The 27,227-nt window shown below is 43.5% G+C and overlaps 2 protein-coding genes across 2 annotated transcripts in view; one reads left to right on the top strand and one right to left on the bottom strand.

Annotated features, from left to right (window-relative positions):
* Nucleotides 1-17,663, bottom strand: part of LOC142103748 (cathepsin D-like) — a 147,488-nt gene extending 129,825 nt beyond the window's left edge. The window contains exon 1 of the mRNA XM_075187921.1: nucleotides 17,652-17,663. The gene's annotated coding sequence lies outside the window, so the exon portion shown is untranslated. The remainder of the gene's footprint in view (nucleotides 1-17,651) is intronic.
* LSP1 (lymphocyte specific protein 1) overlaps nucleotides 17,410-27,227 on the top strand; it is a 50,442-nt gene continuing 40,624 nt past the window's right edge. Inside the window, exon 1 of the mRNA XM_075187918.1 lies at nucleotides 17,410-17,828. Coding sequence (XP_075044019.1) covers nucleotides 17,749-17,828 — 80 coding nt within the window. The 5' untranslated portion in view covers nucleotides 17,410-17,748. The remainder of the gene's footprint in view (nucleotides 17,829-27,227) is intronic.

Below are 27,227 nucleotides of genomic sequence, written 5' to 3'. Positions count from 1 at the left end.
CAGTGGAGGTGGGCGTGAGGGGGGCAGGGCAGCCAAAATCGCCCCCTATGACGCAAACGCGTCATTTGACAGCGGGGGGCGGGGCCAAGCGCCGCGGTTCATCGTGAATCACGGCGTTTGGGAGCTAATTCTGCCCACTTCACTAGGAAGTGCGGCACTTCCTAGTGAAGTGGGCAGAATTCAGGAGATTGCCACACTCACCCGGGAGTCCGGGAGACTCTCGCAAAAAGCGGGAGTCTCCCGGACATTCCGGAAGAGTTGGCAAGTATGATTTTATTCACAACTACTTTCTCTTCTCTATGAGCAGAAGACACCTTGGTACCTGAAATTGGAATCAATAGCCCCAAGATAAATCCTGCCCGTGAAAAAAAGTAGTTACCAGAGGTGGAAGTAAATGAAGACATCTCTATATCTCTGTCAGAAGAGTCAGATTCTGTGAGAACTTGGGATTTTGTATTTACGATGGAACACACTAGAAGGTGCAAATAGAGATTGTCCCACCGGAATACACTGAGGTGTTTGATGCTGTAGGCAAAATGCTGAGGATACAGCTGAGTGCACAAAGTGTGGGATTGGTAACATGCAGCAAAGTACACAGAGTTTGTAGGGACAGCCTGGGCAGTGCACAGCATGTACTAAGGTACACTGATGTGTTGGCAATGGTTAGACAGCTTATAGCGTGCAATAAGGTACACGCAAATGTTGGCAGCAAGCAGCGTGCAATAATGTACACGGATGTGTTGGCACTGGTTGAACAGGACAGAGCAATCTATAAGCTACATGGATGTGTTGGCACTGGTTGAACAGGGCAGAGCAATCGATAAGCTACATGAATGTGTTGGAACTGTTTGAACAGCGAGCAGCGTGCAATAAGGTTAGGGAGGTGTTGGCATTGTTTGAACAGGGCAGAGCAATCGATAAGCTACACGGATGTGTTGGAACAGTTTCAACAGCGGGTAGCACTTTTTGAATGGCATGTAGCATACAATAAGGTTAAGGAGGAAGCCACTGGGTTAAGCTGGTTGGAGTTTAAGGAATCAGTTGAATTTAAAGCCTCCTTTTCCCCTCCATCTCTGGTAATTGGAGATAACATGTGACTTCACTTCAGAATTAAGTCCCTCACAGGACGAGTCCTAACTGGCTTCCCCGAGCACCCATGGCTTTCCGCTCACTCCATGATTCCACTGGGACTCTGCCACTCCTGCTTACACTTAGTGAATACATGGGCAAACCACTCCCCGCCCTCTTTTCTTTCCTACCCTGCTCTCTTTCCTCTTTGTGTCCCCCCATTTTTTTATTTGTTCTAATATTAAACTGCATATGTTCTGACATGGTCATTGTTCTGCTGCACATGCTAAGGTATCATGTCACTTTTGGTATGTCCTTCGTACTGTCTATAGCTTTGTATCCATTTTGTTGATGTTGTACTTCTTTTTCCAAGTAAATAATTTATTTAAAAAAAAAAGGTTACGGAGGTGTTGGCACAGATTGAACAGCACGTAGCCTACAATCATGTGCAGAGATGTGTTGGTACTGTTAAGGCAGTAAAGAAATGGATACACCTGAATAATATATCACAGTGACCCTGTAGAACAGAGATAGACAGCAAATGTAGCAGAGTACATACACAGATCCCAATAACTAGCAGACAGGATTGGTACAACTAAATACACTAGCGAAGAGTCAAAGACGCCCACCAGATCTTCGCCCAGTGAGGACTCAGATCACAGCCCAGTGTAGTTGGTTCCAGTTGTGAAAGCAGCAGAAGACTTAGCTTGTATCTGGACTCTGCCAAAAAACCACAGATGGAAATTGGACACCAATGGGTATTGGACACAACTGATACTCACGCACTGAGGAGTGCACTGAGCAGGTTCTTATAGTGGCTGATTGATTGGTGATTCCTGCATATGTCACTGGAGCTCAGGGGTAACAGCTGAGAGAGGTATTATGTCATCTCTAGCCTGAGGCTGCGCCCAGCTGGGTTCCGTCAGGGCTTTTAATGGGGAAGGCCAGCAATCAGTGGACTGCTGAGTGTTGGAAGCCGGCCAGTGATGTCTAGGACTGCTGGTAAAGACAGATTGCATATTACACTAATTCATATAAGTGTTTCTGGGTTTTTTTAAACACACGTAATTCGGGCATGCGCAGGTCCTAGAAGTGGATCTGAAGAAACGTCTCTTGTTAAATACGGTGTTATGCACGTTTTGTCGCTATCCAATAATGATTGTCAAATCTCGATTTGTGTTTCCAAAGCACAAAGTAATTTATTATCCAAAAGTAGCAGAATAATTCAAGCGAAATAATAATAAGTACAGCCGTTACTTATCGCAGGCGCTCTGGATCCAGTGAACAGTCATTCAGGTCTGAAGGCTGTGGTCAAGGAAGACTGGTCACTAAGCCCAAAGCTCCTGCTTATATGCAGTCAGAAATACAGTAAAACAATGCAGATGATGTGGCTTGCTTCTATTGGTCCAGGCTTTGGGAAGGTCCAGAGTACTGCAGGTCATAGGCCAATTCAAACCAAAATATCCAAAGGTGGGGGTCATCTCTCCAGGGGATGTGCTCCGACTTTCCCGCCAAGACACCAGTTTCAACTAATACACAGAATGGTACGTACACTGGCGCTTCCGTCTTTGAACCACAGAGAACCTCTAAAACAGAGGAATGTGTCTCCTCTATCCTCTCGTCATACGAGGTACATAATAAAGAAAGAGACAAAGAAAAAACATGGCATAGTAACACAAAACACCAAATAAAGTCCATCACCACTATGGGGCATATGTTGATCCTCAAAGGTAGGTGATGTCAAAAACTTCCAATATTGCACCCGTGATTCTTTCTTCAATTCTCTCCCCCTTAGGGTATATGCTTACATTTAAGGAGATCAATATGCGCCTGTAGGGTTATTCTCTGTTCCCTTAACAGTATTGCAGTATGTATTCTCTCTCACTCCACTTCCAACATGTGGACATAAAAAGGAAAAAAAGCAAAGCAACCGCAATGGTGCATTATCTCAAAACACATTTATTATACATAAAACAATCTGAATAGTTAGAGTCAATTGTGTGGCCCCGTACCAAGTGTCAAAAATGAAAGCGCATGTATGCAATTAACCACTGCTGCAGCTCAGTTCCAATGTAAACAGCACTGTCACCTGTACACTCGATCGGGTCACAGGCCGACGCGTTTTAACCCACAGTCCCGGGTCTTTCTCAAGGCATGACTTGAGAAAGACCCGGGACTGTGGGTTGAAACGCGTCGCTGACTTCGACAAAGGCTCTAGGTCGCTTTGCATATAGGGCTCGTGCCGCTTTGAGACAGACACCAAAAACACTGCAGGATATATACAATACATATGTGGAATATAAAGTTACAGCAGAACGCACATAAAATAAAGAATTCCATTATTGTCACCGCTAATAATATAGTCATTAATGAAAAAACACTAAAAGGAGATCTTTTATTCCCATTTTTCAATTAAATTATGCATTATGTTATCAATGTCTACTGTACATAAAATACATTTATAAAACACATGTTCTAGCATACTTACGCAACCGTCATTACTATCACTCTGCACTTACACCTGCCCTGTAGCTGGTGCAAATAATACGACTGGAAAACAAAGAGATGCCCAAAGCTTGAACCTGACACTGCTGCGTGCACCCAAGCTTGGCACGTCCAATCTTTACATTGTGTGTGGGCATACGCCCATTCTCCTCCCTATTCTGCCCATGAAAATGTCGTCTGTCAGAAGTGTCCTTTGTACTCGGAGATGAATTGCATGCACTTGCTAGAATTAATCTGGGTGATTCCCTTATCAAGTTTATCCTTATTATATTCAAATAGAAATATTCATCAATTTAAAGAACAATTTATAAATACTAATTCCCATCTAGTTCTAGGTGAGTCATCTTCAAACTAGAGATGAGCGCACTCAGATTTCGTGAATTCAAGCCCACCCGAACGTTTCCGATCCGAGTCGGATCCGAGACAGATCCGGGTATTGGCGCCAAATGAAAACTTGAAACTGAGGCTCGGAGTCATAATCCCGCTGTCGGATCTCGCGATACTCGGAACCTATAAATTCCTCGCTAGTCGCCGCCATCTTCACTCGGGCATTGATCAGGGTAGAGGGAGGGTGTGTTAGGTGGTCCTCTGTCCTGGTAGATCTCGTGCTGTGCTGTTTAGTTCTGTGCTGTGCTGTGCTGTGTTCTGCAGTATCAGTCCAGTGGTGCTGTGTGCTGTGCTCTGTCAATTTTGAGTTCAGTGGTGCTGCTGGGTCCTGTGCTGTGTCCTGTTCAGTCCAGTGGTGCTGTGTCCTGTGCTCTGTGCTTCCAAGGGCATAGTTATTTCCCCATTATTCCCAAGTGTTTAAAAAATTAAAAAAAAGTTATAAAAAAAAATACAAAAAAATAATTTAAAAAAAAATTAATTACAACAAAATTTGCAAAACCAATCCTGCAGTATAAGCCCATTGGTACTGCAATACAGTGGCAGATCCAGGAAGGGGCGATCGGGGCAATCGCCCCCCCTAGCAGGGGCTTGCTGCCGGCGGCTGCACATTATGTGCAGGTCCGTTCTGCAGTGACAGTGTGCTGCCCGGCTGCTCTGATTGTGTTTTAAACACAATCGCAGTCCAGATTTTTTTTGGGGGGAATTCAGACCCGTGGAGGGTTTTTTATTAATTATATTGTGGTGACCACTCCTCTACGCAGTCCAGATACATTTATTGGTGCGATTCATACAAGTTCAGGGTTTTTAAATTATATTGTGGTGACCACTCCTCTACGCAGTCCAGGTACATTTTTTGGTGCGATTAACACCAGTTGATGGTTTTCTTATTATATTGTGGGGACCACTCCACTACGCAGTCCAGAAAGATACCTCGTTGCAACGTTTTGGACTAATAACAATATTGTGAGGTGTTCAGAATACACTGTAAATTAGTGGAAATGATTGTTATTGAATGTTATTGAGGTTAATAATAGCGAAGGAGTGAAAATAAGCCCAAAAACTTGATTTTTGAACTTTTTATGTTTTTTTCAAAAAAAATCAGAATCCAAAACCTTAAATCCGAACCAAAACCTTTCGGCAGGTGTTTTGCGAAACAAATCCGAACCCAAAACACAAAACACGAGACACCAAAAGTCGCCGGTGCACATCCCTACTTCAAACTCCCAACTAGGAAAAGATTGGATCCTAAGTCTCCTGAGAATCATTTTCAACTACATATACAGTATATTTTTCTAGACGTATGCAGAAACTATTATGTGCGGACACGTTTCACCCTGTGAGTTCTAAAAAACGTTTGATCAAAACCATTGTCTTTTATAACATAATAAAGTTTGTGTGTGAGAGATTTAAAACCTCCTCTATTTTCCCATTCCATAAGCATTCCACTAAATCCTTTTCACCAATACCATTACTACCAGTCCTGAAATCTCCCATTTTCTAGAAAATGGTAGCTAGAATCTGATTGGCTGCTATGTGCAACACCTGAACTTTTCCTTTTTAGGCAGTTTGATAAATCCACCACTTTTTCTTATTCCTTCATACATAGGCAAACCGAGGGGGGAGGGGTTTCCTAGTGCCTGGAAACCCCTCTCCAAGCCTGAGGCACTGTATAATTGAGGTGGCTGGACCCTGCCCCCGCTTCACACGGCTCTGCTTGAAAAGGGAGAGCATTGTGCACCTAACAATAGTGCACGCAGCATTGACCATGCATATTATGGGGATAGGAAGAGTTGGAAAGCAGCCAAGCACGGTCTAAAATTATAGCCACGCCCCCATGCATGCTGGTCACGCCCACTGGTGGCGTGGTGTGGAAAACCCCCTCTACAAATCCTGCGTTTGCCCCTGTCATAGGTTGTATATCAAATATAAATTCATACTACTTATATTATTAATTATCTGATACTTATTTAGGAACCTGTATCTATACTTTTCCTCCAGAAAGATTAGAAAGATGAAGTGTCATTATCCACTACTCTCCCACTCATTTTATCCTTGATGCACTAAGATTGTATTCGAGGAACAGGAGAATGTATTGGAATACTGTAGAAAGCCTTATTGATAACTTACAGTGTTTTTTATTTCCAATAAAAGGTTTATAGTTCCAACTTGTCTTCATTGTTGTTGCCTGAATATTTTTTTTTAGCTTATTTTTACTTGTGCTGTGCTTATGTGTGTTTGTGTTTTGTTTTGATTGATTTTTGGTACATTTTGATATACATTCAGTAGCATGCACACCATTTATATTGTCCTTCATATATTATTTTGGTGGCTCTTCTTGATTCTACCACTAGTCTATCCATCAGGTTAACGATGTAAGGAGGAGCAGAGTGATGGAGGACTTTGTATATAAAGCAGTGTACATTGCATTTTATTTGAGTTGCATAGGAAGCTAGTGCAGAGTGGACACATATATGGAATGACAAGAGGTATTTATAAGTCTACTAGCTGCATTGACTACAGGCTGGAAAGGAAATTAGTTGCTTAATGAATTATAGAGTAAGGAAGGGACATGTTCTGGCTATGTTCCAAGCAGTGGTGGATGCGGGAGTTTAGAAGATGTAGTATGGAAATTTAAGGTGAATGGTCAGGTGTCTGGCCCTCAGAAGCTAAATGGATTTTAATAGTGTAAAATTTATTTTAGATGCATGTTAACACCATGTAATATAATAGAAGTCTGGAGGGAATGCGAAGGTTCCATGCTGTATGCCACAGGAGCACTGGTCAATAACATCTCAATTTATTCTCTGCTATAAGAAGTCTTGTGCAGCTGGAATTGCCTAATACTGTTTTATGCCAAGGCATTGAGATATTGAGGCCATAATGATAAAGTATGGACATTTACTACAATTAACTTGGAATGCTAGAAATATTGCAGTGTAATTAATAAAAAATATCCTGAAATATATTGGCAGATGCCTATAAGATTGGAACAGGTGCCGGCAGATATGAGTACGGAGGTTAATCATCTTAACCAGAAAGTTGGTTTATTGAATACAGGATACAGGTTTGTGTATACAGTAAACAAGCTTGTAGAATCAGGATAATAGACAAGGAGTTAAATGCTGCACTACAGCACGCATATGCAGTAAAGAACAAGCATTGCGCATGCTCAGTGGACATTTTGGCAGACCGCATTGCGCATGCGCAGCAAACACCCGAGACGGACCGGACGGCACCGCATGTCCGTTACCCGACCACTGGAGACAGCTGTCACGAGCCTCGGCGGTACTTAGCCTCCGTGACCCTCTTGCCTGCGTCCCGGCTGTCGTTATGACGACCGGGACATCACTTCCGGGGGTCGTCCCGGCCGTTGCTGCTATAGATAGTGCCGCGTCCCGGTATTAGGTCCAGCCGGGCGCGTGCGCAATGTGGCCAGCTGGTCTCCTAATACAGCCACCTGTGGCTGATATCGCTGTCCTGCTCCTATTGGCTAGTAGTTGTATTTAAGGCAGAGAGGGCTTAGCCTTAGTTCAGTGTTCCTGTGCCTCAGCCTGCTCCTGTGCCTCAGTTGGTGATTAACCTTTGGATTTTGACTACCCGTGTATGACTCTTTGTCTGCTTCTGGATCCTGAACCTTCGCCTGTGACATTGATCTATTGCCTGTTTCCTGATTCTGAACCCTTGCCTGTGACCTCGACTTTTTGCCTGTACCCGGACTCTGAACCATTGCCTGTGATCCTGACAGTGTGTCATCTCCTGTACCTGTACGCAGCCGTGTGAGTATAAACTTATACTACTTTGAGTTTAAGTTGATAGAGAAAACAAGTAGGGCGCCCAATGTGTAATATCAGATAGAAATGGGGACGATATAATAAACTGCGTACCGTAAGGATTCCAGGATCAGGTGGTATGGTAGGAGTTCCTCTTCAGAGGTAATACCTCCCCCTCGCCCACAGGATGATGACAATGTGGATATAAAAGCACATATAGTGTAGTATAGTTGTGTTATGTAACACCAATTGTGATGAATCCTCCACCACTATCAATAGTGGAAGCCCAATAACCAAAATGGCTTAATATATATACACCTCTAAATAAAAACAAAAAATCTGCGTACCAGAAATCCTGTTATATAAGTAGCGTATGTGTGCTCAGGATCAACAGTCCATCATGGTATAGTCGATCAGGCAGATATCATAGGCAGACAGACAAACACAAAATTGCCATGTCAGAGTAAAAAATAACACTTTAATAAAAAAGTAATATGAACTCACATGAGGTACAGAAATGATGCCAGTAGAGTAACAGTAGAATCAATAGCTCAACGCGTTTCGTCCCAACATCGTGGGACTTCCTCAGGAGCAGATACACCATGACTGTATCAGTCAAAAGCACCGGCTTTTAAGCGGGTGGACGCGCCATATTGGCGCATGCGCAGAACCAATGTGTATCGCGCAAGCGCGAGAATAACTTTATTAACAGACACACTGGTGGACAAAAAACGGAATAGAGAATTTGCTCTATACTTTTTTAAATACAAACACTATTACAATCCCATATGGGAAATTAACTCAACCACCAACAATCTAACCATATTAACTCCGAAAAGACGGAGTAGTACTAAAGAATTAAAACAATAAAAACAAGTGTTATCAATTCCATAAATATACAGCCATAATAACTCCCTACAGATATAAGGTTAACCTAACAATAGTAATTGTCATCATCCTGTGGGCGAGGGGGAGGTATTACCTCTGAAGAGGAACTCCTACCATACCACCTGATCCTGGAATCCTTACGGTACGCAGTTTATTATATCGTCCCCATTTCTATCTGATATTACACATTGGGCGCCCTACTTGTTTTCTCTATCAACAGTTACCTCAATTCTTCCGGATTTACCATCTGGACACAAGTCATCTGCGGCTGCCGCTCTTCAATTGAGCTTTATGTGTTTATTACGGGACTGATCATCTGGCACATTTTTATACCAATTATACAAATTGGTGGTTACAGTGTGGTTGCTAGCGCCTTATTATATTGATCTTGTGCTTTTACTTTGAGTTTAAGACCTGGGGGCATCTGAGTACCTGTGAGCATAACCAGTCTCTACAGGAAAGGCGGCTGCTAAAGGTGAAGACCTCTTTTACCTGTTCTATATAAGTTTATGCCGCATTGGTTGTCGTGACAACAGCACCCATCTATCTCAGCAAAACATAGGCAGTACCCCTTGTTTACCAGCATGAAGATGTACAAAACATTTTTCAGAATAATTGATTATGTCATGTTATGTTACTGTTCCTTAAATGTAGTAACACAACAGCTAGAGTGCAGCACTGATCTCTTATGGGCTCGATGAGCCATGTCCACACAGGCTTCCACCTTCTTCTGCAAACAATCCAGTCAACCTGCGTATCCCAGCTGATGCACTGGCTCAAGACTAGCACATTAGTATAATTATATTTGTACTTGAAGTTTCAGCAACAGATAGGACACTCACCAATTAAGACTGTTGGAATTGGATCCATTATTTCTTCAATAATCTGTCCCATCTTTAATTTCAACTAACTCCTGGAGCCGTGGCTCTGAGCGCTGAGTGCGGCCCATCCCGGCCGGCCGACAGCTACTTTCAGATGCGAGTTGGAGCATTGTGACAATCAGAAGATTAAGCCACACTGCTGAGCGTTGGAGCTCTGTCCCGTCCTCAACTGATTATCACATCAAGTTGGGCTTTCTACCTACAGTGATCATCATTGCTGCCTCATAGCGCTGGGACCATGGATTTCATTCTAAATATTTCTGTTGAGTTTCCATGTTCTCCCCAAGTTTGCACGGATTTACTCTGGGTGTTACAGATTACTGAATAGTGTGTGTGATGAGTACAGTACCTGTAGTGTGACATAGTGCAGGTATTATATAATCAGTATGTACCTGTAGTGTGACATAAAGCAAGTAAGATATAGATACTGTGTGATCAGCAGTGTACCTGTACTGTGACATAGTGCAGGTAAGATATAGATACTGTATGATCAGCAGTGTACCTGTAGTGTGACATAGAGCAGGTAAGATATAGATACTGTGTGGTCAGCAGTGTACCTGTAGTGTGACATAGTGCAGGTAAGATATAGATACTGTATGATCAGCAGTGTACCTGTAGTGTGACATAGTGCAGGTAAGATATAGATACTGTGTGATCAGCAGTGTACCTGTAGTGTGACATAGTGCAGGTAAGATATAGATACTGTATGATCAGCAGTGTACCTGTAGTGTGACATAGTGCAGGTAAGATATAGATACTGTATGATCAGCAGTGTACCTGTAGTGTGACATAGTGCAGGTAAGATATAGATACTGTGTGATCAGCAGTGTACCTGTAGTGTGACATAGTGCAGGTAAGATATAGATACTGTGTGATCAGCAGTGTACCTGTAGTGTGACATAGTGCAGGTAAGATATAGATACTGTATGATCAGCAGTGTACCTGTAGTGTGACATAGTGCAGGTAAGATATAGATACTGTATGATCAGCAGTGTACCTGTAGTGTGACATAGTGCAGGTAAGATATAGATACTGTGTGATCAGCAGTGTACCTGTAGTGTGACATAGTGCAGGTAAGATATAGATACTGTATGATCAGCAGTGTACCTGTAGTGTGACATAGTGCAGGTAAGATATAGATACTGTGTGGTCAGCAGTGTACCTGTAGTGTGACATAGTGCAGGTAAGATATAGATACTGTATGATCAGCAGTGTACCTGTAGTGTGACATAGTGCAGGTAGGATATAGATACTGTGTGATCAGCAGTGTACCTGTAGTGTGACATAGTGCAGGTAAGATATAGATACTGTGTGATCAGCAGTGTACCTGTAGTGTGACATAGTGCAGGTAAGATATAGATACTGTGTGGTCAGCAGTGTACCTGTACTGTGACATAGAGCAGGTAAGATATAGATACTGTGTGATCAGCAGTGTACCTGTAGTGTGACATAGTGCAGGTAAGATATAGATACTGTGTGATCAGCAGTGTACGCTGTACTGTGACATAGTGCAGGTAAGATATAGATACTGTATGATCAGCAGTGTACCTGTAGTGTGACATAGTGCAGGTAAGATATAGATACTGTATGATCAGCAGTGTACCTGTACTGTGACATGGTGCAGGTAAGATATAGATACTGTATGATCAGCAGTGTACCTGTAGTGTGACATAGTGCAGGTAAGATATAGATACTGTGTGATCAGCAGTGTACCTGTACTGTGACATAGTGCAAGTAAGATATAGATACTGTATGATCAGCAGTGTACCTGTACTGTGACATAGTGCAGGTAAGATATAGATACTGTATGATCAGCAGTGTACCTGTAGTGTGACATAGTGCAGGTAAGATATAGATACTGTGTGGTCAGCAGTGTACCTGTACTGTGACATAGTGCAGGTAAGATATAGATACTGTATGATCAGCCGTGTACGCTGTAGTGTGACATAGTGCAGGTAAGATATAGATACTGTATGATCAGCAGTGTACCTGTACTGTGACATAGTGCAGGTAAGATATAGATACTGTGTGATCAGCAGTGTACCTGTAGTGTGACATAGTGCAGGTAAGATATAGATACTGTATGATCAGCAGTGTACCTGTAGTGTGACATAGTGCAGGTAAGATATAGATACTGTATGATCAGCAGTGTACCTGTACTGTGACATAGTGCAGGTAAGATATAGATACTGTGTGATCAGCAGTGTACCTGTACTGTGACATAGTGCAGGTAAGATATTGATACTGTATGATCAGCAGTGTACCTGTAGTGTGACATAGTGCAGGTAAGATATAGATACTGTGTGATCAGCAGTGTACCTGTAGTGTGACATAGTGCAGGTAAGATATAGATACTGTATGATCAGCAGTGTACCTGTAGTGTGACATAGTGCAGGTAAGATATAGATACTGTATGATCAGCAGTGTACCTGTACTGTGACATAGTGCAGGTAAGATATAGATACTGTATGATCAGCAGTGTACCTGTACTGTGACATAGTGCAGGTAAGATATAGATACTGTATGATCAGCAGTGTACCTGTACTGTGACATAGTGCAGGTAAGATATAGATACTGTATGATCAGCAGTGTACCTGTACTGTGACATAGTGCAGGTAAGATATAGATACTGTATGATCAGCAGTGTACCTGTACTGTGACATAGGGCAGGTAAGATATAGATACTGTGTGATCAGCAGTGTACCTGTAGTGTGACATAGTGCAGGTAAGATATAGATACTGTATGATCAGCAGTGTACCTGTACTGTGACATAGTGCAGGTAAGATATAGATACTGTATGATCAGCAGTGTACCTGTACTGTGACATAGTGCAGGTAAGATATAGATACTGTATGATCAGCAGTGTACCTGTACTGTGACATAGTGCAGGTAAGATATAGATACTGTATGATCAGCAGTGTACCTGTAGTGTGACATAGTGCAGGTAAGATATAGATACTGTATGATCAGCAGTGTACCTGTAGTGTGACATAGTGCAGGTAAGATATAGATACTGTGTGATCAGCAGTGTACCTGTAGTGTGACGTAGTGCAGGTAAGATATAGATACTGTATGATCAGCAGTGTACCTGTAGTGTGACATAGTGCAGGTAAGATATAGATACTGTATGATCAGCAGTGTACCTGTAGTGTGACATAGTGCAGGTAAGATATAGATACTGTGTGATCAGCAGTGTACCTGTACTGTGACATAGTGCAGGTAAGATATAGATACTGTATGATCAGCAGTGTACCTGTAGTGTGACATAGTGCAGGTAAGATATAGATACTGTATGATCAGCAGTGTACCTGTAGTGTGACATAGTGCAGGTAAGATATAGATACTGTATGATCAGCAGTGTACCTGTACTGTGACATAGTGCAGGTAAGATATAGATACTGTATGATCAGCAGTGTACCTGTACTGTGACATAGTGCAGGTAAGATATAGATACTGTGTGATCAGCAGTGTACCTGTAGTGTGACATAGTGCAGGAAAGATATAGATACTGTGTGGTCAGCAGTGTACCTGTACTGTGACATAGTGCAGGTAAGATATATATACTGTATGATCAGCAGTGTACCTGTACTGTGACATAGTGCAGGAAAGATATAGATACTGTGTGGTCAGCAGTGTACCTGTAGTGTGACGTAGTGGTGTGGGTATTTTACCATGCGATCAGCATGATACGCAGGGACAAGACTATATTATCCATATGGTTCTTTACTCTGCAGATAAAGTTTAAACTGTCACAACTGCATGTAATGCAAACTAATGGGCCTGGTCTTCAGACACTGCCTAGACCATGTGCTATAATAATCAAAGCTGTTTTGCTCTTTGTACCTTGTGCCACATAATACTGTAGTCTGTGTTCATTTATCTGATGATCTGAGACATTCTGAGACACTATACGCTTCCTTTAGACTAAGAATTTGAGGGGTGAGGTTTTAGAGTTGCACTAGGCCCCAGTAACTTCTGCTTGTGTTTCTGCAGCTACAAACATAACACATCAAGGGGCAGGAACCTAAGGGGAAGTTGGGAGGAAACGGAGGTGAAGACGTGCATCTCTTTAATGCTTTGCGGTCAGCACAAGTAGTGTGTGTGGAGGTCCCTGTATATACAGATCATTCTGTGAGCACTGTAATATACCACAAAGAGATGGACATCGGGGAATGCAAATACCTGCACACAGCTTGGAGTAATATAATATATGTATTACTGCACAGTAAAATACCTGGCAATGTTTATTGATTAAGGGCAAAATTAATTTCTATTTAACTTATGGGTGCAAATCTTATTTTTATTATAGAAACTGCCATCGGCCGCAACCTTCTTCAGAAGTGAAGAGGCCGTGGTAAGTATGTTTTGCACTTCACAAGAACAGCAGTTTTCTGGAACTGCTGTTCCTGTGTTGCTTTTTTCATAAATATGAGAAATAGTTCAATCCTTATCAGGGCCGGACTGGCCATCTGGCACTTCTGGCAAATGCCAGAAGGGCCGATGGCAGTGTGGGCCGGTCCGGCTCCCTGCGATCCCCGTTTAAATTAAATACAATTAAATTAAATAAAATTTATATTTTGAGCCGCCATGACGTCACACGTCATGACGGCTCTGTGGGCCGGCCCTGCTGCAGCGCTTTTATAAAAAATACACTTACCTCAGCAGCCTCCGGGAATCCACTGTGCGCCCTCTACAGTCAGTCCTATGCGGCCGCGCGTGACGTCAGACGTCACATTGCGCGGCCGCGTAGGATTGACTGTGGAGGGCGCACAGTGGATTCCCGGAGGCTGCTGAGGTAAGTGTATTCTTTCTTTTCACAGGGAAAAGTGAAAAGTGGTGCTCCCGGGGGGAGATGACCCGAAAATGTGTGCAGGAAGGGGGGAGAGAAGACCCGAAAATGTGCGCAGGTGGGGGGGGGGGGGAAGAGAGGACCCGAAAATGTGTGCAGGAAGGGGGGGGGGAAGAGAGGACCCAAAAATGTGTGCAGGAAGGGGGGGGGGTGAGAGGACCTGAAAATGTGTGTGTGGGGGGGGGGGGGGGGGTGAGAGGACCCGAAAAGGTGTATTCTTTCTTTTCACAAGGAAAATGGTGCTCCCGGGGGGAGAGGACCCAAAAATGTTTGCAGGAAGGGGGGAGAGGGGACCCGAAAATGTGTGCAGGGTGGGATGAGAGGACCTGAAAATGTGCACAGGTGGGGGGGGAGAGGACCCGAAAATGTGCACAGGGGGGGAAAGAGAGGACCTGAAAATGTCCCCGAGGGAGGGAGAGAGGACCCCGAAAATGTACGCATGGGGGGGAAGAGACGGGACACAAAAATGCGTGCGGGGAGGGAAGAGGGGCTGAAAATGTCTGCATGGGTGGGAAAAGAGGGGCTGAAAATGTCTGCAGGGAGGGGAGAGGGGCTGAAAATGTCTGCAGGGGGGAGGAAGAGGGGCTGAAAATGTCTGCAGGGGGGCGGAAGATGGACTGAAAATGTCTGCAGGGGGGAGAGGGGCTGAATATGTCTACAGGGTTTATAAAATGTCCTGCGTGGTATTTAAAAAATAGAGCAGCTTTGGGGGACATGATATCTGTTTTGTGTGGCAGTTACATGACTGCTCTCTGGTCTCAGCTGTCACTAGAATGTTAGATGGGGTTGGTAGAGGTAAATATTTTATTGACCACAAATGTTCAGATATTGCTTATATATGCCTGTACAATGGGGTAGTGTTATCTGTCCATAATGGAGTGGTTTTTTTTAATTAAAGAGCCTAATCATTAAGGGTTTGTTAACATTTTGCAATATAGTAAAATTTTTGCATTTTCAATACAGGACTCCAAATTTCCAGAAGCCAGCGGGAAGACAACAAAGCAGCAAGAGAGAAGAGCAAGAACAGGTAAGAGACAACGGCGCAATCAATCTAAATTTGAATGCTGAAGAATATTTCGGAATATTTATATTTAGGAGTATTTCTATACATTGGGTGGAACGGGGGTTGGGAGGCGCTGTTGGTGTATTTGCCTACGGTGACCGAAACCCTTACTCAGGCCCTGGGTTTACTGTAGTCGTTTTATTTTTCGCACACAGTCGGAACGGTATGCTTTTGTTATTCAAGCAAACTGATTTGCACAACAAGACATTTGATCAGGGTGGGCAGAAGACAAAGTGTGATACACAGCAACGCCACTTCAGCGTGCAACAATATCGCGCATTGGAGTCAACAGCAGGTGGGCCTGTGTGTTTTTTTTAAATGCCAGGGCTGATTTTTAGTCCCAGTCCGGCCCTGATCCTTATCAATGCAATAAGGATTGAAAACTATTTTTCATTTTATGCTGTGGTTGATAAATGTGCCCCATTATAACACAAGTAGAAGCAATAGGTAAAAATGCTTTAAATGTAAAAAAAAGCAATTGAAAAATATGCAGAGTGGAATATGTGATAAATATATTTTAAAATTTCAAATAAATGGCTAAGATTTGCAGGGCCTGAGTCATTAGGGAGAGGAAGGCAAAAAAAAAAAAGGAGTACATTTTCTACGGGACAAACCATGTTACAATGCAAAGGGAGGGTGCAAATGAGTTTATTATTTTGCACATAAGGAAAATACTGACTGTATTTTTATCTAGCACACAAATACTTGATAGCTTTATTTTTACTCTGAAATTTAGTTGATCTATGACATGCCCTACCCCAACTATAAATCTGCCCTTACCTTTTAAATTTACCTCCCCCTTCAATGCAACATGGTTTTGCCAAGGTGCAAAGTTACTCATTTTTTTTTCTTTGCTCCCCTTAATGACTCAGGCCCGCAGTGCTCTTTCTGTTTTTCAAAAATTCTTCTGCAGTGTTTTAAACACTGCATATGGGGGAGGGGGATTCAATTGCCGTTGATGAGGCGTGCGGACATCGCACCTCAGACATTGGCGGCAATTATGTTAGAAATCTTTCAAATGAGCAGAGATTTGACACAAATGTCTGCCACGCCTTGCCTCACGGACGTTTAACGGCTATTTGAATCCCCCCCATGTCTCAGGAAGAAAAAAAATTATTAGGCATATAAGTCAGCAAGTGTGTCACAAGATATAAATCATTGGTAACAAGCGAATTAGGAGTACTAAAGGTGACAGGTCATACCTAGTAATTATGTTAAAGGTGGGAATTCTAGTATACAATATCTGTTTAGAATGCACAGTACAGAGATGAATATACACAACACACCCACATAAAAAAAAAAATCCCCAGGAAATAGTATTCATTGTCAGAAACCATCATACTCATATAGAAACTGATACAAACGTACACACTAACACTATGCTTGTTGGCTCCTCAGTTAATAAGATCTGCAATTGCTTTCACGACACAAAGTACAGGCATGTGAGATCACGATGCAGAGAGATGTAGGGCCTGAGTCATTAAGGAAAGAGAGGCAAAAAAAAGGAGTAAATGTTCTTTGGGACAAACCATGGTACAATGCAAGGGGTGCAAATTAGTTTATAATATTGCAGATAAGTCAAATACTGGCTATTTATTCATCTAGCACACAGATAATTGATAGCTTTATTTTTACACTGAAATTTAAAGTTGATCTCGGACATATCCTATCCCAACTGTAAACCTCTCTCCACATTTTAAATTTACCTCCCCCTCCAATGCAACATGGTTTTGCCCAGGTGCAAAGTTACTCATTTTTTAATGCTTTACTCTCCTTAATGACTCAGGCCCGTAGGCTGTATAAATCTGCACACATCAGATCGTGCCTTGTTCCAACCAGCTCTCTCACCCCCCCCCCCCCCCCCCTCTCCGATTTGCATCCTCTGAGCTCTTCTCTGCAATCTGAAATACAGAAGTGCAATCCGTTCACACAAAACCACATCCTGCAGAAGGGTGAGGAGGAGGAGGAGGAGGGGGAGGGAGACACTCTGTGACACAACACAGGAAAGAAGAAAGAGCAGATACACACCGTGACAACGCACACACACACACACACAATCTAGTGACAACTAAACAAAAGAATAGGGTCTGACACACTGGAGCGAGGGCTGAGGCTGACAAAGAAATCACAGCAGACACACCCCACTGTCGCACTGATACAAAAACCCTGCTGGCTGCAAGAGAAAAGAGAGAGAGAGAGAAAGAAAGACAAAAAAAAAAAAAATCACAATTTTGCAAACACCCGTCTCACTCACATCTGGACCACATTGTAACTGGTACTTGCCACACCCTCACACAGACTGTTACATTGTACCACACTGACAGTGACAGGACAAGATGTCAGACAATGAGGAGACACAGAGAGTGGAAGAGAATGAGGAACAGACATTTGAAGAAAGATTGGAGGAGACTGAAAGGTGAGGAATATGCAGTTACCCCTTCTCTATATATGTGTCTGCACATGTCCTGCAATTGACAATATTTAGATGCAATTGTATACAGTAAGAGCTCCAACACATCTGGTGCATCCAATCTCCAGGCCTTTGTGATACCCTGAGCCAAATTTAGTGGAACTCCACCCAGCAACCATAATCTGGATGTGTGGGATGTTGGCTGACAGAGGAATAAGAGCAATTTCCAACGCTCCTCTTCTAAAGCATCAATGCTATATCAGCATCATCAGCACACACACTCCTGCCACTTGTTCCTAAGGCAGCTGCAGGGGGCAAACACAGGGTTTTGGAGGGGGAATTTGGACAGGGGGGATTCCAACTGCTTTACCAAAATAGTCATATCTTATGTATGAGCCCTATACACAGTCTCTATAGCAACATTTTATACCAGGCACACGCTGGAAAGCCTTCAGATCACGCTGCCTGTGCTTGTTCAGTGTTAGAAATGACAGATGTATATTTCATATTTTATATTTTATTCCTGCTATACCCCCTGCGCTTGGCTAATAGCTCCTCACACTTTGGTACTTGTATCAATAAAGGGTGTTTTTGCAATATAGTATAATATAATAGGGTTTTCTCTAGTGATTTTATTGTAATATAACTGAAATATCAAGATTTGGCCTAAATAGTATTGATCTAAAATGCAAACTACTATTTCACTTATTTTGAAAAATGTAGAATATTCCCCTAATCCTTCTGAGTGAGTGGGTGATCCACATTAAAGTGTGAGGGGCCCACAGGCTTGTCCTCATTTCAGGGCACGCTCACACATTCCCACTGTTAATTTGCTTTTTTTTTTATTAACGTACGTCTGAAATCACATTAAAAACGAGAAAACTCAATTCATGTGGTCACGTTCTCACCTTATAGACTGTAATGTTAATTTTAGAACGTGTTGTGACCTGTTTCTCGTACATTAACGCGCACCACCAGTGCAACAGTTTGTATGGGTAAAAACGCAACACTTGTGAAGTGCATGGAAACAAGGTTAAAACATATCACTAAAACATGTCAGCAGCAAGCGTTTTCATACAATTTAATTATTTTCCCAGTGCATATGTATGACGCTTCATTGGATGTGACCTCTACATTTATAGAAATAAATTTGGCCCGGGCATGGGTATGGAGGAATAAGAATAAATAAAATAACAAAAGATGTGTGCTATTTGTGTTGTTTATTACACTTGAGGCTATTCATTGTATTGTTACTTATGGGGCTCATTTCAAGGAGCAATGTGTAAAAACGCAAGACATGACGCACACACACATATGAAGTCATAACCTGTAACATTGCAAAATATGTGATTTTATGTATAACTAAGTAATAATATAATTGGATGTTTTATGTAGTTTTTTTTCTTTTCAGTATTCAAACTATATATGAATGAATGCATTGGCTAGTAAATATGATTAATAAGTGCCATATTCAGGGCTTGTTCACACAGTGCTTTCAGACAGAGCGTGTTCCGGACACAATTTAGGATAGGTGTCATTGACCCTTGTACAAAGAAATATAATAGACGAAAATGGCGCAACAATACTGAAAACACACATACCACGCTTGAGAAAAACACTTACAGGTCAAAGCACATCCCTCTCTGTGGTATATTTCCTATTATAATGCCTGAAACTACATTAAAAAAAAAAGTTAAATTTGCTTTTGGTGTGGGATGGCCTGTGGGCTGAAGCGGCTGTGACACTTATCTCATGTGATAAATCAGAGCCAATCAGGTTGAAAGCTGGCAGACTCCCTAGAGTTTGATGATGTCACAGAGAGCAAGTTCTTACTAGTATAATTACTGTGATGACTAAGGGGAGGTGAAGTGTGAGTGCGAGTGGGGTTTGTAGGCGGGACGCAGCAAATCATTAGGTCCCATCTCACCTACTTACCTGGGAAGTGGGTAGGATGCCGGAGACTGGCCTGCTCTCCCGGAAGTCTGGGAGACCTAACCTGAATTCAGGAGTCTCCCATAAATTCTGGGAGAGTTGGCAATAATGATTTAAATCTTGTCTGCTCAGATCTCGGTTTCATTTGCAATTGTGTGATTATGGTTGCTCCACTTTACAAAATTAGAATAGATAGCAGATAAAAGATGTTTGATTTTAACAGGAAAAACTCAAAGGAGATGGCAGTCTCAGAATGCTACTAAAAAACATAATTTGATATATCTGGCAGACTTCTTTTGAAAGAGGGGCCCCATTCACCCTCTTGTTAAACTGGCCCTGGAGCACAATGTGGTCACAGATTTGCTCCTTTGACCTTTCATTCAACTAGCAAACATGGGGTATAGGAGCGTCAGCTGACCAGTTTCACTAGTCACTAAAGGGGAACTACACCCATGGAAATGAAAGGACTTTGGCATTTAAGAATTGTGCAATTCCTGATGCCACAAAAATATTTATGATGACCATAGCTGTATTGTGTAAAAGTGCAAGTTTGGATGTGTATTACTGCACTGGATAATATATATGAAATAAGTGGAGGATTTATACTTAATAAGTTTACTATGCTTTTTTTTTTTGCTTTGGTTAGAGCATGCATAAAAATGCACTTCTAGGCTGAAGGTACAGAAATGCATCCTATCATCATCATCATCATCATTTATTTATATAGCGCCACTAATTCCGCAGCGCTGTACAGAGAACTCATTCACATCAGTCCCTGCCTCATTAAATATTATAGGACAGACCCAATCTCCACCAGCTCAGAAGTGGTGCAACATTAAAGTGTTTTTGTGGAATGAAAACCTTTCTAACACCGCAAAATAAAATAAAATGTTTTGCATTAGGAACCCACCCTATAGTTACCAATGTATGCTCTCACTCCACCCAACTTCTCCCACCCACTAGTTTAAACCTTTCCTCCTCTGCAAACACCACCATCTTTCTCTGCAAACCACTCAGTTGGTCGGAAACCTAGCTCACTAGTGTAAATCCAAGTGTGTGACATCACCAAAGAGGAGTCGGCGCAGCCCTTCCGCCATTTTGCTCTTGCTGTGTGACCTACACTGCATGGGAAAGGAAAATATTTGACAAAAAAACCCTTCTATATTTTCAGATTACCATTTTTAAAAAAGGCTGATTATGAAACAACCCTTTTTTAACAATCCATAAATATATTTCACCACAGACAACTTTACAGAGATGCTGTCTCCTGCACGCAGTGAAGGCAGCCATTTTGTGGGCTGGACCAACCCTCATGAGAATGCTGCTTATCACTGCAGTGCTGGACAGTGGGTAGAGCAACTCATACACAAAAACAGCACAAGCGCCTGCAAGGTTGATGAAGAGAGGTAGACAGAGCTTTGCTACTATTTATAGGATGATGCCCAAAAGGTCAGACAGGGTCCTATTCCTAAACTGATCTAACTTCATCTGCAACTGAACACCATTTTCTCCAGCCCTGTGTATGTATATGTTTACTTACTGTACTTGCTGGCACTGGTAAATAAATAAAATGTATATGAATATAAATATTGTGAATATGGGATGAAGGATAGAGTACAACTTCAAATGTGCAATGTGTAATGAACTAGAGGAAAAGTGCTATACAATGGAGGAAAGTGTGATATTTTTAAAGGGGCATAAAATAAAAAACAATTATTTGAAACATTTGTTTTCAATTTGTTTTATACCTTGTATATGGGCAGCACGGTGGCTTAGTGGTTAGCACTTCTGCCTCGCAGTGCTGGGTTCATGAGTTAAATTCCCGACCATGGTCTTATCTGTGTGGAGTTTGTATGTTCCTCCCACACTCCAAAAACATACTAGCAAGTTATTTGGCTGCTATCAAAAATTGACCCTAGTCTCTCTCTCTGTGTCTGTGTGTATGTTAGGGAATTTAGACTGTAAGCTCCAATGGGGCAGGGACTGATGTGAATGAGTTCTCTGTACAGCGCTGCGGATTCAGTGGCGCTATATAAATAAATGGGGATGATGATTATGATATTAAACAAATCAAGGTATATTACTGTTCATAGTGCCCCACGGATCAGTAGACTGCAGTAGTTATGATGCCTTTGCATCATTTGCCTGATTTGTATGTTCAGCTAAATAGCGGTCATGGTGTAACTGAAACAAAATTAGACATTGTAATCCATGTACAGGACAGAATTTTCTGTGACTACTGCACTCTATATGTCCAACAATCAACAGAGCACTGGATGCATAGTCTGACATCAGCCAATAAGGGACAAGGGGAGGAGCCAAGCAGCCCCCACATGACAGACAGGACAGTACTGCAGAGTGCTATAATGACTCACTTAACCCCTTCAACACTGGAAAGCTTCTCCCCCTCCTGACCAGATCAAATTTTACTCTGGCTCGATTTCTCCAGGAATAACTTTTAAAAAAATGCTCTACTCTGACTAAGCAAAAATGTTTATTTTTAGGGGTTTTTTTTCATGGCAAGTGGGCATCCTTTTAATACCTTAGTCTAATTAATAGGTTTAATTTATGTGCAGTATATAAGGAAATACAGCCACAATTAAAAAAATGGTAAAAAGTAAGAAAAAAATAGTACTTGATTATTGTCTTAGTTTCTTTCATCCGATTGCTTCAACCCTCAAAATAAATCCCTCATTTTATTCTGCAACATTTATAAAGATATCATATATATTTACTTCATTAGAGGTTTAGTGTAGTTTTGGGGGCAATGGGTGTAACACAAAGGACCTGAGTCATTAAGGAGACCTCTATCACCCCTCACCACACCTCTGTTCCTCCCTCATCACAACTCTGTCCCCCCTCATTACACCTCTGTCCCCCCTCATCACAACTCTGTCCCCCCTCATTACACCTCTGTCCCCCCTCATCACACCTCTGTCCCCCCTCATCACACCTCTGTCCCCCCTCATCACACCTCTGTTCCCCCTCATCATACCTCTGTTCCCCCTCATCACAGCTGTTCCCCCTAATCACACCTCTGTCCCCTCCCATCACACCTCTGTCCCCTCATCACACCTCTGTCCCCTCATCAAACCTCTGTCCCCCCTCATCACACCTCTGTCTCCTCCCATTACACCTCTGTTCCCCCTCAGCACTCCTGTGTCCCCACTCATCACACCTCTGTCCTCCCTCATCACAGCTCTGTCCCCCTCATCATACCTCTGTTCCCCCTCATCACAGCTCTGTTCTCCCTCATCACATCTCTGTCCCCCCTCACACACCTCTGTCCCCCCTCATCACATCTCTGTCCCCCCTCACACATCTCTGTCCCCCCTCATCACATCTCTGTCCCCCCTCATCACATCTCTGTCCCCCCTCATCACATCTCTGTCCCCCCTCATCACATCTCTGTCCCCCCACACACACCTCTGTCCCCCCTCATCACACCTCTGTCCCCCTCATCATACCTCTGTCCCCTCCCATCACACCTCTGTCCCCTCATACCTCTGTCCCCCCTCATTACACCTCTGTCCCCCCTCAACACACCTTTGTCTCCTCCCATTACACCTCTGTTCCCCCTCAGCACTCCTGTGTCCCCCCTCATCACACCTCTGTCCTCCCTCATCACAGCTCTGTCCCCCTCATCATACCTCTGTTCCCCCTCATCACAGCTCTGTTCTCCCTCATCACAGCTCTGTCCCCCCTCATCACAGCTCTGTCCCCCCTCATCACATCTCTGTCCCCCCTCATCACATCTCTGTCCCCCCACACACACCTCTGCCCCCCCTCATCACACCTCTGTCCCCCCATCACACCTCTGTTCTTCCTCACCACAGCTCTGTCCCCCTCATCACACCTCTGTTCTCCCTCATCACATCTCTGTCCCCCCTCATCACATCTCTGTCCCCCCCCACACACACCTCTGTCCCCCTCATCATATCTCTGTCCCCCCTCATCACACCTCTGTTCTTCTTCACCACAGTTCTGTCCCCCTCATCACACCTCTGTTCTTCTTCACCACAGTTCTGTCCCCCTCATCACACCTCTGTCCCCCCCCCTCATCACACCTCTGTTCTTCCTCACCACAGCTCTGTCCCCCTCATCATACCTCTGTTCCCCCTCATTACACCTCTGTCCCCCTCATCACACCTGTCCCCCTTATCACACCTCTGTCCCCCCCTCATCACACCTCTGTTCTTCCTCACCACAGCTCTGTCCCCCTCATCATACCTCTGTTCTCCCTCATCACAGCTGTTCCCCCTAATCACACCTCTGTCCCCTCATCACACCTCTGTCCCCCCCTCATCACACCTCTGTTCTTCCTCACCACAGCTCTGTCCCCCTCATCATACCTCTGTTCTCCCTCATCACAGCTGTTCCCCCTAATCACACCTCTGTCCCCTCATCACACCTCTGTCCCCCCTCATCACACCTCTGTCCCCCCTCATCACATCTCTGTCCCCCCTCATTACATCTCTGTCCCCCCTCATCACACCTCTGTCCCCCCTCATCACACCTCTGTCCCCCCTCATCACACCTCTGTCCCCCCTCATCACACCTCTGTCCCCCCTCAACACACCTCTGTCCCCCCTCAACACACCTCTGTCCTTCCTCATCACACCTCTGTTCTTCCTCATCACACCTCTGTTCTTCCTCATCACACCTCTGTTCTTCCTCATCACACCTCTGTTCTTCCTCATCACACCTCTGTTCTTCCTCATCACACCTCTGTTCTTCCTCATCACACCTCTGTTCTTCCTCATCACACCTCTGTTCTTCCTCATCACACCTCTGTTCTTCCTCATCACACCTCTGTTCTTCCTCATCACACCTCTGTTCTTCCTCATCACACCTCTGTTCTTCCTCACCACACCTCTGTTCTTCCTCACCACACCTCTGTTCTTCCTCACCACACCTCTGTTCTTCCTCACCACACCTCTGTTCTTCCTCATCACACCTCTGTTCCCCGCATCACACCTCTGTTCTCCCGCATCACACCTCTGTTCCCCTCATCACACCTCTGTTCTCCCTCACCACAGCTCTGGTCCCCTCCCATCACACCTCTGTTCCCTCCCATCACACCTCTGTTCCCCCTCATCACACCTCTGTCCCTCTCATCACACCTCTGTCCCCCCTCATCACACCTCTGTCCCCCCTCATCACATCTCTGTCCCCCCTCATCACATCTCTGTCCCCCCTCACACACCTCTGTCCCCCCTCATCACATCTCTGTCCCCCCTCATCACATCTCTGTCCCTCATCATCACATCTCTGTCCCTCATCATCACATCTCTGTCCCTCATCATCACATCTCTGTCCCTCATCATCACATCTCTGTCCCTCATCATCACACCTCTGTCCCCCCTCACCACAACTCTGTTCCCCCTCATCACACCTCTGTCCCCCTCATCACACATCTGTTCCCCTCACACACCTCTGCCCCCCCTCATCACACCTCTGCCCCCCTCACCACATATCTGTTCTCCCTAATCACACCTCTGTCCCCTCCCATCACACCTCTTACCAGTGCAACATGGTTTTACCCAGATGCAAAGTTACTCCTTTTTTATGGCTTGCTCTCCTTAATGACCCAGGGCCAAAATGTTTATGTCTAAATAAGTGTATGTGCTGATTTTTCCGTTTCTAATAACAAGATCATATACTAACATGCAAAAAGATAATCTTACATGTCACTGTGATGTTAGAGCAATAGACACAAGCTCTAATACTTGGAGATATTGTTTGGGAAGATATCTGCACCTAGTAATTCTCAGTGGTTCTTCTAACTGCAAGGGGGGATAGTGATGACATTACTGGTGTCTCCAAGAGAACCGGGAGTATTCTGTGTGTACCTGTACTGTACTGTACAGGCTGTACAACTAACTGACCATTCTAGCTTCTGGAAAACAAATAAAGCGGTTCCTGGCAAGGGCACTGAAAATTGAGCTAATTGCCTTTTTCCAGCGTGGAGGAGTCAGTGGGAAGACATGATAACTATCAGGAGGAGAAATATAAGCTTAGTGGATGGGAACTCATTTTTGAAACGCAGAGAGTGAAGGAGTTCAAGAAGCAGTGGCCCCATTCCCTAGAGGGCCTGGGCGCACTATTACAGACGTTACGGTAATAGTGTGCCTAATTACCATTAATGCGGCATTCTTTAACGCTGGTTTTTGCTCAGGGAGCCGCGAGCAGAAATCAGGGTTAAAATTACCATATTAACTGTAATAGATTTAGTGCCAAGTTACTCGCGGCAGAATTGTATTCCCCCTTAGGGGGGTATTCAATTGTTCGCGGGTTCGAGCACGGAAAAACTATTACCGTTAATACGGTAATCTCTTGCTGGATTTCAGCTCGCATCTCCCTAAGCTGCGAGCTGAAATCCAGCGAGTAAATTACCGTATTAACGTTTTTTCTGCACATTACGGTAATCCTGCACGGACCACGGGATTTTTGGCAATCCCGCGGACGACTGAATATGCCCCTTAGAATTGGAATGAACAAACTGAAGGCCTTTGCATTTGTTAATTATTTGTTACTTGTGACACACAGGATGATGTGTTCTGTTAACAAACAGGAAACCTGTATAATGTGATAGGGGGGAGGGGTTAGAACTACAGATCTGTCGTGTATGAGGGAGAAATATGATGTAAAGGAGGAGAAGCACATACATGACTCGTTCTGGTACACGTGAAAGCTTGTAACTGCGACATACAAAAGACTAGTTATATAAAGAAGTGCCCACACACTCACAGGAGCATTGTTGTATATGGGATATATAGCATTGAATGCCTGGTTGCTGGGCAAACTATATTTCCAGTAAACTAGATGAGCTGATTTGATACACATCAGTATGAGCAATGAGCGGATAGTTTAGGATGCACAAGCCACATGTTCACATCTGGATGCTCCCACCCTGCACATAATGACTTCACCGCTGACCTTAGTGACTCAGGCGCTACATTAACTCATTCAGTGGTTCATAGTGGGTATGTCTACGCATATAGTGTACCAAAATGTGCCTTCATTCATTCATTCATTCATTCTTCACAGAAATTGACTACTAAGCGTCTTCATCTTTTCAAGTGTAACAACTGTAAATACTTATTCCACTCTGAGACTTATCTGTGGGCTGATTAGATTCTGTGTTGGATAATTGCGAAGCCATGAGGTTAATTTTGTGACCTCAGATGCCTATTTTTGTACAGCTCTGCCTGCGCAAAACACCTTTGGGGGAATTCAATCGGAGGTGCTAGCAAAAAACAGCGACATTCTACTTGCCACGGTACATGTAAGTGCGCCCAGCTGCACATTATACAAGGGTCCGAGGGGGATTTCTCGCACAATTGAATCCCCCACCCCTTATTTTATAAGTCCTCTGGGGAGTAGATAAATGGAAACCAGCCATTGTTTTAGACTTCTGCCTTTTGCACCGTCTAGATTCAGTTTATATAGTACATTTATATCGACACAAAC

This window comes from Mixophyes fleayi, chromosome 10, assembly GCF_038048845.1.
Source record: "Mixophyes fleayi isolate aMixFle1 chromosome 10, aMixFle1.hap1, whole genome shotgun sequence".
Lineage (NCBI taxonomy): Eukaryota > Metazoa > Chordata > Amphibia > Anura > Limnodynastidae > Mixophyes > Mixophyes fleayi.
The sequence above is the reverse complement of the archived record's forward strand: the minus strand, read 5'-3'. Positions and strand labels throughout refer to the sequence as shown.